The sequence below is a fragment of the Cnephaeus nilssonii genome (assembly GCF_951640355.1).
Source record: "Cnephaeus nilssonii genome assembly, chromosome: 10".
NCBI classification, from domain to species: domain Eukaryota; kingdom Metazoa; phylum Chordata; class Mammalia; order Chiroptera; family Vespertilionidae; genus Cnephaeus; species Cnephaeus nilssonii.
Window position 1 is genome coordinate 50,641,180 of NC_137081.1, and position 17,805 is coordinate 50,658,984.

The following is a 17,805-nucleotide window of genomic DNA, read 5'->3' on the forward strand; positions in this document are numbered from 1 at the left end:
AACCAACTATGCTTATCCAAAATTTTATTAACCATATCTTAAGATATTCAATCTTAAAATAATGGTCTTATTAGTAAATATTTCACTTCAACTAACTACAGTGATTCTTTGCCTCAGGCTATAAGGTTTTAAAATATTTCCCTTGAATTTCATCAGTTATTTTGTGAAACTAGTAGCTATAACTTTGTTACTTATATATGTTAATTTTAGTACCTATATTTAAAATTCTCCTGAATTTATGCTAACATCTACTTCTACCTAATTCCCGAATTAGCAATACTATTTATCTTATAAACAAGAAAGAATAGAAAATGGCATATTCTTTATGGAATACATATAGAAATACTGACTGAAATATCTAAAGTTCCCTTCTTATAAATATATTTTTGCTAATAATTTTTGTTAACTGATTCCTAATTATACCTTGTTCCACTACTTAAATTTTATACTTTAATGCTTCAAATTCTCCCAAGTCATTTTATCTTTTTTAGAATGAGAACAGTAAAAGAGGTCTTTATTTTCCCTGCCAATCAATTCAAATGACAAAGATAAAACTTTGGTTTTGGTTGGTATTTTTATTTATTTATGCAAGCGTTTGTTACTGGGAAAGCCATCCATATTTTTGTATATGTAAACAGTTAAATACTGAGGATTTCAATTCCTTCTTCTCTTTACCCCAACTCTGCACATATTAACCTATAAACAAACAAAAACATACTCTGATACTCATACTTGTGGTAAATCAAAGAATACTTTAAACTACCCAGACTCTTACTGTAGTTGTTAAATGCACAATTTTACATTCTATAAAATATTATGCAGGCACTGGGCTCAGAGTTACAAATATTTTTCAGTGTGATTCCTCATCAATATCTTCACTTCCTTAAAAAATTATTTACTTCACAAAATATGAAAGTATATATTAATATCAAGCCAAGATTACAATAAGATTTTCCATGAATAAATATGCTTATGCAAACTAAATAAAATCACATTTTATGAAGTATTTCCTAAGAGCCAAGAATATAGCAAAATCAGAATTGGAACTTACCTTCTCACCAAGTATTTTTGATACATATAAAAAAACACATCATTTTGGAATAATTATAAGGAAGAAAGTGGATAATCTGAGGCATTTTTACAAATCTAAATTTATATTTAAATACTTAGAAAAATTCATATTAATATTATTAATAATTCAAAATAGTAAATACTTGAAAAATTAGTCAGCAGATTACTTGTCTAGCTATATTTTAATATATCATTGATTTATCACCAATTTGCCATATAAAATGTATCAATTGATATTTCCTATTTTCTTATTGAAAGAAAATATAATTTTTAAATAGTTTGATATTTTAAAGCTTAATACCAAAATATCTTCTTATTTAAAAACTCCTACCTCTTTGCTTTCCTCCATATCTGACTCGCTGCTGAATTCTTCAGTATTTAAATTTTCAAAGTCAGATTCTCCAACAGCAATTGGTACAGTCACAGTAAGGCTGGGGTTGTTTATAAATGACATGTAATCACTTTCATCCACGACATATTTTTCTACACTGCTGCCTATGCCACTGGTAGTTCCATTCCCATCTTTGAGATAATTGAGATCTTTGCCTATTTCTATGGTGGTATGATTGGAAATACAGCTGTCTTTTTTGTTATTCAGATCTTCAAGAGGTTTAATCTCATCTAAAGCTTTCTGCTTTCTAACAATGGCTTTCTGAAGAAATTCATGTGCTTTTCTTTTAACATAATCAATTCCTCTCTGCATCCTTCCCACAGCAATCTGGAGATTGTTCATTTCATTATCATCATCAGTGGCAGCAAGGTTGTCAGAACTGAATGAACTCAAAAGCAAGGCCAGGAAGAGGTTCAGAACCTAAAACACAATAGGAAATTAGGTGATCAAAACATTCTGTCACTTCAATGGTTCTTGACTTTAAGTTTTCTAAAATTATTCTTAAATTTAATTTTTTCATAAACTTAATTTCTTTTTTCTAGCTCATCATCAACTATCCTAAAAAAAAGTGAATGAAATAAATAACTGGCTAATATAAAATGATGCTATTAACATAATTTCCTTTTTAGTCATTGCAAAATTACTGAAGCCATTGTTGCATAATGTAACTATATTAATTTTAATTCAAAAAGATAAATCTTAGTTATATAGATAATAGTACAGTGAAAAAGAAAAAAAAAGAAGTTTTAATTGGGATGCAAACAATTTTGCTCGTGTAACCTGGATTTTCTAGGACAATAATAATTTATTATCATTTTATTTTTAAAACCAAAGATGATTCTAATATATTTAAATATGCTTTGATTTTTATGTATTATAGATCAAAAACCAGATTATTTATTTGTTGGCTCAGAAAATCAAGGCCACTATATTTATACAATGGTTGAAAATATTACAAATAAATGTTTATTATAAAATAATGATGATGCTAACATTGAGTTTAAGATTATGGAATAAAGGTATTTCCATTAATAAGACCAGTAATTAGTCTATAAATCTCATCTCCAAAAATAGGCCTCATTGGTATGAGTGTGTGAAAAGAATACTAACATATTTTGATTCATGTAAAATTTTGGGGAGCTATTATGTCTGGACAACTCAAAATAGATATGTCAACTTTTCTTCCTTCCAAGTCAAAACTTACACCTCAATTAAAGATATTTCAAGTCCAAATTCTTGACAAAACCTTTCCTTGTCTTTCTAAAGCAATTTTTCCATTTTGGGAACTTGACATATGGCACTTTGTTTTTATATCTTTGACATGTATTAGATGCTTTCTATTTTTACTTCTGTTTGAGCAAATGTATTATCACTGTGCTACATTTATTTTCCTATCATCTTTCCCAGGCCTCCAGGACTCAGTACAGAAGTGCTGGGCATGGTTCATTTTACAGAGACATGATAATAAGTGATTCTTGAGTCAATGTTATTTGCTCATACTCTAGTTCTAGGCACCAAGACTTCATGTACTCTTAATGGACTGAGAGGATCACTAATTTTTTTTTAAACTTCAATTTGTGGAAAACTCAAATTTGAAACAGTCCAAGTACTTATAAATGAAATGAGTGGCTGTTCTTAGTAATTCTTCCATGCTTTAGCATAAGAACTGAAAGATAAAAGCCAGAAATGGCCTTCTCCATGACTAATAAGGAGGTTTTAGTGATGAAGAAAAACTTTGGCTCAAAACGTATCTTAAGAGTTCATTATAGATCCTTTTGTAGTTCATAAGCATGATGATTGGGTGTTCATGCTCTTGTGTAAGATACGCCTCCCTGAAACCTTGTTACATTGGCACATTATCCATATGATGTGAGAAAAAAATATGTTATATATGTCAATTGTATCTCAATAAGAAAAAAATAATAATTAAAACACTTCTAAAAATACTTATGTGTGATGCCACTCCTAGGAATATATCCCAAGAAACTAGAAACACCATTCAGAAAGGATATATGCACCCCTATGTTCATAGCAGCACAATTCACCATAGCTAAGATTTGGAAACAGCCTAAGTGCCCATCAGCAGATGAGTGGATTAAAAAACTGTGGTAGAGCTACACAATGGAATACTACGCTGTGGTAAAAAAGAAGGAATTCTTACCATTTGCAACAGCATGGATGGAACTGGAGAGCATTATGCTAAGCGAAATAAGCCAGTCCGAGAAAGATAAATATCACATGATCTAACTCATTTGTGGAATATAATGAACAACATAAACTGATGAACAAAAACAGATCCAGAGACAGAGAAGCATTGATCAGATTGTCAAATCTCAGAGGGAAGGGCAGGGGTAAGGAGGAGAGATCAACCAAAAGACTTGTATGTATGCATATAAGCCTAACCAATGGACATAGGCACCAGAGGCGTAAGGGCATGGGGGGGTGGAAATGGGGGGGATAAGGACAAATATGTAATAACTTAATCAATAAAGAAAAATAAATAAATAAAAATACTTATGTGGATTTCAATAGTATAAACTATACCTAGCTCCTGAAATAATGAATAATTGAGAATTGGAACAGGCCTTGATACAAAAAATAACATATAAAACATTCCTCAGTTAAACATAGTTTTATATATGGCTACATTATATTTTACTGAAAATGAGAAAAACGTTTTTACATACCACTAGGTTTCCAATGACCATGACCATCATGAAGACAGTAAGGCACATGGTTTGGCCAGCGACCTCCATGCAGTCCCACATGGTCTCTATCCACTCTCCACACAGCACGCGGAACACAATCAGGAAGGAGTGGAAGAAGTCATGCATGTGCCAGCGTGGAAGTTCACAGTCGCTGGAAATCTTGCAGACACATTCTTTGTAGCTCTTACCAAAAAGCTGCATGCCGACTACAGCAAAAATGAAGACGATGATGGCCAACACCAAGGTGAGGTTACCCAGAGCCCCCACTGAATTGCCAATGATCTTAATTAGCATGTTCAGGGTGGGCCAGGATTTTGCCAACTTGAAAACTCGGAGCTGGGAACAAAATCAAGAAAGCTGTTACTGTCCTGTCTTCTAAAGAATCTATAAATCTATTTATGTGGAAAATCTTCAATGTCTCAATTGTAGGGTGATGAATTATTTGTGTGTCAAACTATTATCTAGCATATGTTATCAGCTTATTTTTCTATCATGGGGCACTATTCATTTGGAAATAGATACACCAAGTTCCCCAGAATCTTACATAAGCACATATAATACTCCTTTTGCTTTTTTGTAAGGAACTGAGGTATTTAAGATTTAATGGTAATTAATTAACTAAGACTGTTTCAGAGAAGTAGAGGCTCTCAATATTTAAAAACTCGAAGTGGATATATTTTTTCAGTGTATTTAAAATATCATGCTAAAATGCAAAGATGCAGATAAAATTAAAGCAAATTACATAATCTACAAGAGAAAAACAACTAATTTTTAAAAATTTAGATTGCTTTAATCTTACTGTATCTTTAGCTTACTGTAACATTAAGCTATATATTAAAGATTTATTATATTCAAAGAAGAAATACTTGGACTTAAGTAAAAGCTGCATTTTGTCAACCTTTATGTCTTCAGTGATTTAATTAATCAACAACTCATTAGAATGTGTAAATGGCTCTCCACCACTGTGCCTGACTCATTTTTGTTTTAGCTCATAGAGGCCTCTAAAATACCATTTATGGTTAAACAGCAGCAACATTTTATTTCTGATGCTTCAACAAATGTCAGGCCAATGGTAGTACATTATTTAATGGCATCTAAGTGACTCAAAGAATCAAATGTAAGTACCATAATGTTTAATTTATTCTCAGAGGATAATTAATGCAAAAATACCTGACATTCTAAGCAAGATGCTAATGATATTATGCTTCCTATTTTCTTAAACTGCATCACGTTATCACAACGATTTGCTAAACATTTTTAAAAAATAGTGGCCCATATTTACTTTTATGTAATAATTTCTAACATTTATTCTATTTCTTTGCATTCTTCTGACTTCAAATTAGATCCTCAGCTCTCTGTGAAGATGGGGGGGAAAAGAACACAGCTCTAAAGATCTCTACTCAAATGTGAAATTTGAAAGTGGTAAGGGAAATTCTAAACAGACTTAAGAACATGTTCTTGAGACTAACCGTGGCTTAGTTGGTTGGAGCAATCTGGTTTGTTTTTAAAATGTACTCAAATAATATTGTGACCATATAAAATACCATAATGGTTACTAGAAAGAGTGAAAACAAATTAAATGAATTATAAAAATATTATGGATACTTCCAATTAATTTACCAGCCGAAATGATCGAAGAACTGACAATCCTTCCACATTTGCCAAACCAAGTTCCATTAAACTAAGGCTCACGATGAAACCATCAAAAATATTCCAGCCTTCCTGAAAGTAATAATAGGGATCCATGGCAATGATCTTGAGAAACATTTCTGCGGTGAAGATCCCAGTGAAAACCTAAGTGAGAAATATTCATTACATGAGTGAATAATCTTAACAACATAAAAAAATTATTGCGTAATTTACTGCCAACAAATCATAATTCTGTGTTTTAAAAATCAGTTTAAGTCCAGCAAACTATTCCCTCAAATGGTTTGTATTCAAATCAATATTTAATTGTTTATTATGTTTAAGGTTTATCAAGTGATGAAGAGCACATGAGTTAAAATAATAAAATTAATATTCTTATTTTTACATTCTTATATGAAAGGCTCAGCTAACTCATTGTGGCTAACTGCCTGACTCTGCCTTTGATCTCTCTAGCCTTCCAAAAACTCACCAAATGCTTACCTAATAGTTAGTTTTCTCCCATGGCCCCACAGGCAAGGCTGATGCTAAGAATGCACTTAACATCCCTATATAATAAACATGGTCACCACTCACCTTTCAGATGGTAAGAATGCTAAAAATTTTTTTAAATAAAAATTAATAATGCGGGAGAGAAACCAAGATGGCAGCATAGATAAACACATAAATTGGTTCCTCACACAACAATTTCAAAACTACAACTAAAAGACAGAATAGACATCATCCAGAACCATAGGAAAGCTGGCTGAGTGGAAATTCTACAACTAGAAGGAAAGAGGAAAGCACACGGAGAATCAGAGGAGCTGCAAAGGACTGAGGTACAGAGACACACACACAGAGAGGAAGGGCGGCTGAGTGCCTGGCTGGTTTTCTCTGGCAGGAGAAGAAAGGAAGCCCCCGACTGCACTGAACCCCAGTTCTGGGCGAAACCCTGTGGACCCAGGGTCATAGGGGGGAGTCTGGACTGTCAGGTAGAGAGAAAGGCAAACAGAGACTAGGAGACTTGGAGAAGCCATGGCAGGCAAGGGGCTGGAGATGTGCACACGTGAGTATGCTCAGAGAAGACTGACTGCTGAGGTTGCCGCTAGCTCTCCCTAGCGGAAGGGAGTCGGAAGCTCCTGACTGCCCTGAACCCCAGTTCCGACTGCACTGAACCCCAGCTCCGGGCGAGCCTGGGGGAATCTGGACTGTCAGGCGGAAACTCAGGGGAGCCCCAGAAGGAAGAGGTCTGGAGGTGCACGTGCAAGGACAGGGCTGACGGGAAGCCAAGACTGTCTGCTCAGCCCTGAGACTCCGCCCTATCCAAGCTGAGCACAGAGGTTTTTGCAATTTTGCAAGTCTGGTCCTAAAAGACTGTCTCCAGCACAGCTCTTTGGCGTAGACAAAGCTGATACACATAGCCAATTGGCCTGGAGGTCAATTCCTCCCAGTGATACCAACAACAATCAAGACTGAACTACAACAAGGCTGTACACACAGACAACAAAGGGGTGCACCAAGCGTGTCCACCTCAGGTGACTGGGAGGCTGACCAACTGGGCCATTTAGGAAACCTAGCACACAAAGCTATCCTACCAACTCAGGGAAGCAGCAAAAATGCAGAGACAAAGTAACAGAACACAAACAAAAGAAATGGAGGAAAATAAACGACTAGATATAGAATGCAAAACCACAGTTATAAGGTTTTTCAAGAATTTCCTAGAAAAGGCCGATAAATTTAACCAGACCCTCGAGGATATGAAAAAGGACCAACTAGAAATTAAGCATACACTGACTGAAATAAAAAATATTACACAGAGACCCAACAGCAGACTAGAGGATCACAAGAATCAAGTCAAAGATTTGAAATACAAAGAAGCAAAAAACACTCAACCAGAAAAGCAAAGAGAAAAAAGAATCCAAAAAGTTGAAGATAGTGTAAGAAGCCTCTGAGACAACTTCAAGCGTACCAACATCAGAATTATGGGGGTGTCAGAAGAAGAGACAGAGCAAGATGCTGAAAACCTATTTGAAGAAATAATGACAGAAAACTTCCCCCACCTGGTGAAAGAAATAGACTTACAAGTCCAGGAAGCACACAGAACCCCAAACAAAAGGAATCCAAAGAGGACCACACCAAGACACATCATAATTAAAATGCCAAGAGCAAAAGACAAAGAGAGAATATTAAAGGCAGCAAGAGAAAAACAGTTAGTTACCTACAAGGGAGCACCCATATGACTGTCAGCTGCTTTCTCAACAGAAATATGCAGGCCAGACGGGAGTGGCAAGATATATTCAAAGTGATGAATAGCAAGAACCTACATCCAAAATTACCCAGCAAAGTTATCATTCAGAATTGAAGGTCAGATAAAGAGCTTCACAGATAAGAAAAAGATAAAGGAGTTCATCACCGCCAAACCAGTATTATATGAAATGCTGAAAGGTATTCTTTAAGAAGAGGAAGAAGAAAAAAGTAAAGATAAAAATTATGAACAACAAATGCATATCTATCAACAAGTGAATGTAAAAATCAAGTGAATAAAAAATCTGATGAACAGAATAAACTGGTGAATATAATAGAATCAGGGGCATAGAAAGGGAGTGGACTGATAATTCTCAGGGGCAAAGGGGCATGGGGGGTTCAGGAAGAGACTGGACAAAAATTGTACACCTATGGATGAGGACAGTGGGGGGGAGGTAAGGGCAGAGGGTGGGGTGGGAACCGGGTGGAGGAGAGCTATGGCAAAAAAGGAGAAACTATTGTAATAATCTGAACAATAAAGATTTATTCAATTAAAAAAAATAATAATGTCCAGCCACTAGAAGCAGCATTTTCCATTCTCTATTTTCTTTGTGTACAACTTTATCAAATGATATTTTGTTTTTTAGCTTTAAAAGATCCTTATACGTATAAAATATAAAGATCAAATGAAAGGCCCTTTCTTTAAAATTAACTTTTAATTTTTTTTCTTTCTTTCACCAGGTCGCTTTTTTAGAGCCTTAATTGTCTCCAGTGAGATGTTAGTCCCTGTGTATTATAGTCATGTGCTGCTTAAGGACAAGCATGCATTCTGAGAAATGTGTCCTAAGGCAATTTTGTTGTTGTGTGAACCTCAAAGAGTGCACTTGCACAAACCTAGTGATACAGCCTACGACACACCCATGCTGTATATTATAGCCTATTGCTCTGTAGGGGGGAAAAATTTTTTTCCTCTACCCTTTAGGTTCTTGGCTGAGACATTTCTGTAATAAAACAAATTAACAGAAAACAAACAAACGTTTAATAGCATGTATACATAGGATACCCAGGGAAACCAAAATGGCTGAAGCCACCACCTTAAATACCATCTGCAGCTAGAGACAAAAGATGTTGGAGGTTAGGGGAGTCAGTTTTGAAGGGTTAACAGGAAAAGCACAGTAAACAGGGGTAACGTTGTTATGCAAGTTTAAGTCCTTGTGCTCTGCATCTGCATCGATAAGAATTTCTAGAGCTAAGGTCTCCCTCTCATTGTGGTATAGCAGGGAGGCACCCTTACAAATGGAAAATTCTTCTACAAATGTAATTGTCTTTTGCAAAGGGTTCTATTTCATCCCTTTGTCTACTGTTTCTTAAAATTAACTAGTTTAAAATAAAATAATCCTTATACAAGAGAGACATATTTCTGTGTAACAAATTCAGTTTCCCTACAGCTCTTAGGCTACAAACCTGCTCAGCATATCATTATATTGAAAACTGTTGGCAATTGCAACAGAATGGTATTTGTGTAATGTAATGCAATGTGCTATCACAATAATATAACTATGACATCATCAGGTGATATGAATTTTTCAGCTCCATTATAATCTTACTAGAGGCCCGGTGCACGAAATTTGTGCACAGGGGGCAGGGGTTGTCCCTCAGCCCAGACTGCACCCTCTCCAATCTGGGACCCCTCAAGGGAAGTCCGACTGCCCATTTAGGCCCGATCCCAGTAGGATTGGGCCTAAATGGGCAGTCGGACATCCTCTCACAATCCAGGACTGCTGGCTCCCAACTGCTCGCCTACCTGTCTTCCTGATTGCTGCAAACCGCTTCTGCCTGCCAGCCTGATCACCCCCTAGCCACTCCCCTGCCAGCCTGATTGATGCCTAACTGCTCCCCTGCCAGCCTGTTTGCACCTAACTGCCCTCCCCTGCAGCCTGGTCACCCCTAACTGCCCTCCCCTGCAGGCCTGGTCCCCCCCAACTGCTCTCCCCTGCAGGCTTTATTGCCCCCAACTGCCCTCCCCTGCTGGCCATCTCATGCTGGCCATCTTGTGTCCACATAAGGGCAGCCATCTTTGACAACATGGGAGCAGCCATTTTTGTTGGAGTGATGGTCAATTTGCATATTACTCTTTTATTAGATAGAATTAGATAGGCTAGAGGCCTGGTGCACGGGTGGGGGCCAGCTGGTTTGCCCTGAAGGGTGTCCTGGATCAGGGTGGGTGTTCCCTTTGGGCTTGGGGTAGCCTGGGTGAGGAGCCTGTGGTGGTTTGCAGGTCAGCCATGCCCCCCCCCCCCCCCCAGCAACCCAAGCAGAGGCCCTGGTATCTGGGATTTATTTATCTTCTATAATTGAAACTTGGTAGCCTTGAGTGGAGCCAATCCTCCTGTTCGCTCCTTGGCTGCAGCCATTTTTGTTTGGATTTATTTATCTTCTATAATTGAAACTTTGTAGCCTGGAGTGGAGGCCAAGTCAGGCCATGGCAGGCGGAAAGCTTGGCTTCCTCCATCGCCTGGGGCAACCCTAGCCTCCTACTCTCTCCAACCCTGTGGCTGCCGTCATTTTTGTTGGGATTTATTTATCTTCTATAATTGAAACTTTGTAGCCTTGAGTGGAGCCAAGCCTCCTGCTTGCTCCATGGCTGCAGCCATTTTTGTTGGGATTTATTTATCTTCTACTAGAAGCCCGGTGCACGAAATTCGTGCACGGCGGGGGGTTGTCCCTCAGCCCAGCCTGTACCCTCTCCAATCTGGGATCCTGGTGGGATCGGGCCTAAACGGGCAGTCGGACATCCCTCTCACAATCCAGGACTGCTGGCTCCCAACTGCTTGCCTGCCTGCCTTCCTGATTGCCCCTAACCGCTTCTGCCTGCCAGCCTGATCACCCCCTAACCACTCTGCTGCCAGCCTGGTTGATGCTTAACTGCTCCCCTGCCAGCCTGTTTGCCCCCAACTTCCCTCCTCTGCCAGCCTGGTCATCCCTAACTGCCCTCTCCTGCAGGGTTGATCACCTCCAACTGCCCTCCCTTGCAGGCCGGGTGCCTCCCAACTGCCCTCCCCTGCTGGCCATCTTGTGGTGGCCATCTTGTGTCCACATGGGGGCAGGATCTTTGACCACATGGGGGCAGCTATATTGAGTGTTGCAGTGATGATCAATCTGTATATTACTCTTTTATTAGATAGGATAGAGGCCTGGTACAGGGGTGGGGGCCAGCTGGTTTGCCCTGAAGGGTGTCCCTGATCAGGGTGGGGTTCCCTTGGGGTGTGGGGTGGCCTGAGCGAGGGGCCTGTGGTGGTTTGCAGGCCGGCCACGCCCCCTGGCAACTCAAGGGGAGGCCCTGGTATCTGGAATTTATTTTCCTTCTACAATTGAAACTTTGTAGCCTGGGCGGCAGCCATTTCTGTGGCAGTTAATTCACCTTCTACAATTGAAACTTTGTTGCCTTAAGCGGGTGGGCCCAGCCAGGGTGTGCGGAAAGCTTTGCTTCCCCTGTTGCCGCCGGCAACCCTGACCTGCTCTCTCAAGCTCCATTCTGCAGCCATTTGTTTGAATTTGTTTACCTTCTATAATTGAAACTTTGTAGCTTGAGTGGAGGCTTAGGCCTGCAACGGCTATGGAAAGCTTGGCTTGCTCTGTTACCTAGGAAACCTTGCTCTCTCTGGCTGTAGCCATCTTGGATTGGGGTTAATTTGCATACTCGCCCTGATTGGCTGGTGGGCGTGGCTTGGCTGGTGGGTGTGGCTTATGTAGCGGAGTGATGGTTAATTTGCATATTACCATTTTATTAGAGAGGATAATTGAAACGTTGTAGCCTTAAGCGAAGGCCAAGACTGGCCAGGGCAGGCAGAAGGCTTGGCTTCCTCCATCTCTGGGGGCAACTCAAGCCTCCTACTCTCTCCAGCTTTGTGGCTGCCATCATTTTGTTGGGATTTATTTATCTTCTATCAATTGAAACTTTGTAGCATTGAGTGGAGGCCTGGGCTGGCAAGGGCAGGCGGAAAGCTTGGCTTCCTCCATTGCCGGAGAAACCCAAGCCTCCCTCCTGCTCTCCATGGCCGCAGCCATCTTTTTTGGGTTTATTTGCATACTCGCTCCTGATTGTCTGGTGGGCGTGGCTTGTGGGCATGGCATGTTGGTGTAGCAGAGGTATGGTCAATTTGCATATTGCTCTTTTATTTTATAGGATAAACTTGCTTAATTAGACCTGCTTTCTGATTTAGCTAAAAATTTTCCAGCCCAGTTGAAGCACCCCAACTTCTCTATTAGGTAATTGTCAGCAACACAAACACCAGTAAATATAAACACCAAGCAGATTATTATTGTAGATCATGCAGGGAAAACAAAGGGTAAAATATTTAACTGCAGCAGTGTTTGACTATATTCTGCACAGTGAGAAACCTGAAGTCATTTTCAAGGTCCACCATTTCTTACTTCTTTTCAGCCGGGTCAAGTTTCTAAGCTTTTTAAATCTCCATTTTCTAGCTAATGAAAAAAAAAAAATAGGATTCCACCAAGTCTCCTATCTACCTACTTCAGGATTTCTGTGAGGATCAAATGAAATGAGGCATGGGAAAACGCTTCACAGCCATTTGATTAAATTGTAAATGTTTCCACCTGGCTATAAAGCAAGTTGTGTTCCTGGGCTGAAGAAACTGCAAGGAGGCTAGTCCCAAGGGAGAGGAAGCCAGGCGTTGCTGTATGACGTCGTTACCGGTGCCCACAGCCACGGTTTCTGGGTGGGGCTAGGCTGTGGGCCGCATTTAGCACCATGAAGTCTCAGCTCAACAGCATCAGCTGTGATTTGGTGGGTTGTGGCTTCGGGGTAATGATGAGGCCTGTGTCCCACTTGTGGGAAGCCAAGTGTTTGTTGGTGCCAGGTCTGCAGTGCCATTTCTCTGTAAATGGCCAGTGCGCATCATGGCAGCTCCTGTGTTGAGCATCTGCCACCTAGTGGTCAGTGCACATCATAGCAACTAGTCAGACAGTCGGACACTTAGCATATTAGCCTTTTATCTTACCTAATAATAGACAAACATGTAAATTGACCATACCTCCCCTATGCCACCAGCCAATCAGGAGTGATATGCAAATTAACCCAACAAAGATGGCGGTTAATTTGTATACACAGGTACCGAGTGATGGGGGCAGGATGCTTGCGTTCTGCCCCAGCCCCGTTTCTCAGGGCCTCTGGGCAGCGTGGGAAGGCAGGGCAGAGCAGAAAGAGGTGGCTCTGGGGCATTAGGGGAAAGGGGCTGGGCCAGAGTGGAAAGGCAGTGCCAGCAGCCAGGAAAAGGAAAGCCCATTCTAGCATGAATCTTTGTGCATTGGGCTTCTAGTATATATAGAATAGGCCACTCAATGGTATTCTACAGATTAGTGAGACTCAAATTCATTTTTTCTTTCATTATTTTCTGCTGTTCAAATGAGATCATTTCTATTGATTTGCTTTAAGTTTAACAACCCTTTCTTCTGACAAGCTGAGCCTCTGCTAGAAAAGTTATAATTTCTCTCAGTTGCCCCTCAAACCCTGTAGCTGTACCAGATACCACTTTATCAGGCAAAGGGAATTTTTAAACCTTAATGCATACACAGGTAAGCCCCAGAATGACTGCCTGGTGACCTTACCCTCTTTACAACAGTAAAACACATACCTGGGTGGAGACTTAATATGCTAATGAGACAGTCCAGGCAGGAAGAAGTATGTAGTTCCACTGCAGAGGTGCCAAAGAGTCCCCGCCTCTAAAGATTAGACTTCAGGCTCCTGCCTCAACCCTTTTAAAACTGTTCCCGGCTTTTGTTCTGGAAGCAGCAGCCACTTCTTTCCCCCTTGGACACTGTTTCCCTTGCAAGCACCATCTATTTAATAAACCTTTGCCTGAGTCCTGATTCTGTGCTTATACTCTTGATTTCTATCGTGGGAGTTCCCAGGAACCCAGGGCACCGGTAAAACATCCAGTGAGTTTTTCATTTTAGAATTTGTACCTTTCAGCTCTAAAATGTCTAGATGATTGCTTTTTATAGTTTTCATTTTTATATGTTTATATTCTCCATCTGTTTATTCTTTCTGATCCTTTTCCCCCTTTAAATTGTTAAACATATATAGCTCCTTTAAAACCCCTTTTTAATAATAGTTCCACTAAAATTCTTTTTTGTTAATTCTATCAATTCTGTCATTTCTGGTTCTATTTCTATTGAGTGTTTTTTTCCTCACAACTGTGAGTCACATTTACCTATTTCCTCACATAATACATAATCTTGTATGTGCTGTGAATGATGTGTTGTAGCGATGTTTGATTCAATTATTTTCCATTGGAGAGTATTGATATTTTTCTAGCAGGCAGTTAAATTATAGGTTGGCCACCTGGAACTTACAGTACCTTGGTTTCATATTTAATTAGGGTAGGGTTGCTTTGGTTTACTCTTTGTTCTAATTCAAACTTCTAGTTCTCGGACATAATTTTTACTCCTAAAGTGTAGCCATCTGGGGTTTCAAAGGGAAGCCCAAAGTATTTGTTCAATTTCTTTTCTTGGCTGGCTTCAAATCCCAAAATCAGTTGGCAAGTATTCCCTTCTAATTTTTTTCTTTTGCGGGGGGAGACAGTTTGTGAAGAACTGGTATTAATTCTTTTTTTTTAATTTAAATTTTAGAGAGAGAAAGAGAAATATTGATTGGCTGCCTTCTGTACACAACCTGATGGGAATGGAACCCACAACCTGGGTATGTGCCCTGAATGGGAATCAAACCCAAGACCTGTCAGTGTATAAGACAACACTCCAACCAACTGAGCCACACTAGCCAGGGCTTGGTGCTAATTCTTAAAACATTCGGTGGAATTAACCAGTAAAACTCTTTTGGCCTAGGCTTGCCTTTATACTCCTTTTTATTTCTATAAGGTTTATAGTGAAATTCCCTCTTCCTTATGTTATTGATTTACCAGGTGTACCAGTTAATAATGTGGATTTTGTAATCAAAGAAAACATGATAATTTCAAGAGAAACATCAAAAGTGCTTTATTCAAAGTAATGTCCATCGCTAGCTACACATTTCCCCATCTTTCAGGTAATTTGTGGATACCGTCCCAATAGAACTTGGCTTGTTTTGAGGCAAGCCATTCAGAGACCAAATTTTCCACTTCTTCGTAAGTTTTGAAGTGCTGCTCAGAAAGTGCGGGTGTCATCAATCAGAACAAGTGGTAATCTGAAGGAGCAAGGTCTGGTGAATACGGTGGGTGGGTTAATAATTCCCAGGCAACATCTTTTAACGTGTCTTTAACTGGTTTTGAAGTGTGTGATGGTGCATTTTCATGAAGCAAAATTACTTTGCCGTGTCTTCTGGAACATTCTGGTAGTTTCATTATCAAAGCGTGGTTCAAATTGATTATTTGTTGTCGGTAGTGATCAGTATTAATGGTTTCACCTGGTTTTAGAAGCTCATAATACACCACACCTTCCTGATCCCACCAAACGCAGAGCATTGTCTTCTTTCTGAAGGGATTTGGCCTTGCAGTCGATGTTGATGGTTGACCTGGATCAACCCATGATTTTGTGCATTTGGGATTCTCAAAATAAAACCACTTTCATCGCCAGTCACAATTCGATGCAAAAAAGACTTTCTTTCGTGCTGTTGAAGCAACATTTTACTGATGACTTTTCGGTTTTCCATTTGTCTTTCTTTCAGTTGGTGTGGCACCCATTTTCCTTCCTTTAAAACCTTTCCCATTGCTTGTAAATGATCGGAAATTGTTGAGCAACGTTTAATCTTTCTGCTAGTTGTTTTGAGTTTGACAAGCATCTTCATCCAATAATTCTTATAATTGTTGGTCTTCAAAATTTTTTGGTTGACCTGGATGTTCTTTGTCTTTCACATTGAAATCATCACTTTTAAAGTGTTTAAACCAGCATTCACAAGTATCTTGAGATGGAGCATGTTCACCATAAGCTTTCCAAAGTATTCAGCAGCACTTTTCTTCAAAATAAAGTAATGAATTATAACTTCCCACAAATGCTCTTTTTTTGGCATGAAATTTGACATTTTTAAGTGTAAAAATATCATGATGTTAAGACCTTCAGCAAATTTGACATATGAAGTTTTGAAGCTTGTTGTCAATACAACAAAATAGCATACATATCAAGTCACATATATATCAACATATGTGTAACTCCATCCATTGAAAAAAATCCACATTATTAACCGGTACACCTAGTAAGTCTTTTATTTTTGTATGTCTAGTTAAAGACTTGTCATTTCTGTTGATCTTTTCAAAGAATCAACTTTTTAGTTTCTTGATTTTCTCTAGTTTTCCTATTCTCTATTTCATTCATTTTCACTCTTTATTATTTCGTTTCTTCTGTTAGCTTAGGGTTTAGTTTCTGCTTCTTTTTTTTTAGTTTCTTAAGGGGTAAGGATAGATTATGGATTGTGGTGGTGGGTATTCAGAAACTACAATCCATAATCTATTCTTATCACCCACCCACCCCTTTTTTCTTCTTTAAACCACTGGTTACTTAGGAGTATGTTTTTTAATTACCACATATTTGTAAATTCTCCAAATATATTTCTGTTACTGATTTCTGATTTCATTCTGTTTTTGTCAGTAAATGTACTTTATATGATTTCTATCTTTTTTAAGTTCAAAGAGGCTTGTCTTATGACTTAAAATATAGCTTACCCTGGGTAATATTCCATATGAACTTGAGGCGAATGTGTATCTTGTCTCTCTATATTTTACTACTCCATAATTCACCACAAATACAAATTTACCTTCTTTAACACATAAGACTAGTCCCACCTATGAATTGTCCATTTGTTACTATGTCTTTCTAGCAACTACTTTCTCTTCTTCTGGTAATAACAGACGTACTTTTTTTCTTCATAATTCTTTTTATTTACTCTGTCTTCAGTGATAAGACAGGGTTCTTATTTTACCAAATAGGCATGCTAACCCTAGAATCAGAGTCACGACTGGCTTAGAAATAGTGCAGTAACTCCAATCCAGCCAATGATAACCAACTCTTAGGCTTCTGTTAAAACTGTTAGTTTGGAAGTACTAATAGGACCTATGTTGGTAGGATAAAGGTTGTGTAGAACGCCATCAATAGAAATACCCAGTCATAGATGAACAAAACATACTGGGAAAAATTAGGGCAGGAAGTTGACTCCCAATGACATTGACTGAGAACTTGAATCTAGCCAGGTTAAAATATGGAGCTATGCCCAAATGGACTTTACTTACTTGAGTTAATGGATTCTCTTTATTTTTGTTTAAGCCTACTTGGGTTGTTTCTGAATATCCACCTCCACAAAGCTTTCTTTAATCTCTTGCTCATATTTTAGAGATAATGTTGAAGGGATTCCTATGTAGATGACAATTTGAACGAGGTAATGTTATTGTTCTTCCCTCCTCTAAAGATCTGTGATTATTGACGATAACTTACAGTAGTCTCTGAAATAGCTTTCACAGTCTATGATACAGTGCTCACACCTTCCACCACTATATCAATTTCTCATGGGTACAGTTTCCCAAATGGTAAAATGCAGACAATCACAGTATCTACCTTAAGAGTAAATTTGTGGGAACCTAAAGAGAGGGATTTCATATAAACCACATAGCATAGTGCCTAATAATACAAATGGTCAGCATATATTAACTTTATCATTGGCTCAGTGAAGACCAGTCTGACTATAATAAAAAACACAGTGGTTACTTCAGATCCTAAAAACATTGTAAACTGTACTTTAGAATCTATTATTTAATATCTATATAC

The 17,805-nt window shown here is 38.6% G+C and overlaps 1 protein-coding gene across 9 annotated transcripts in view; it reads right to left on the bottom strand.

The window, feature by feature from the left end:
• Positions 1–17,805, bottom strand: part of SCN2A (sodium voltage-gated channel alpha subunit 2) — a gene marked incomplete at both ends in the record, with an annotated part of 91,940 nt that overhangs the window by 43,055 nt on the left and 31,080 nt on the right. For all 9 annotated transcript variants that reach the window (XM_079782437.1, XM_079782436.1, XM_079782439.1 and 6 more), the window contains 3 exons: positions 1,403–1,882; positions 4,150–4,506; positions 5,791–5,964. In XM_079782437.1, the coding sequence (XP_079638563.1) occupies positions 1,403–1,882; positions 4,150–4,506; positions 5,791–5,964 (1,011 nt within the window). The remainder of the gene's footprint in view (positions 1–1,402; positions 1,883–4,149; positions 4,507–5,790; positions 5,965–17,805) is intronic.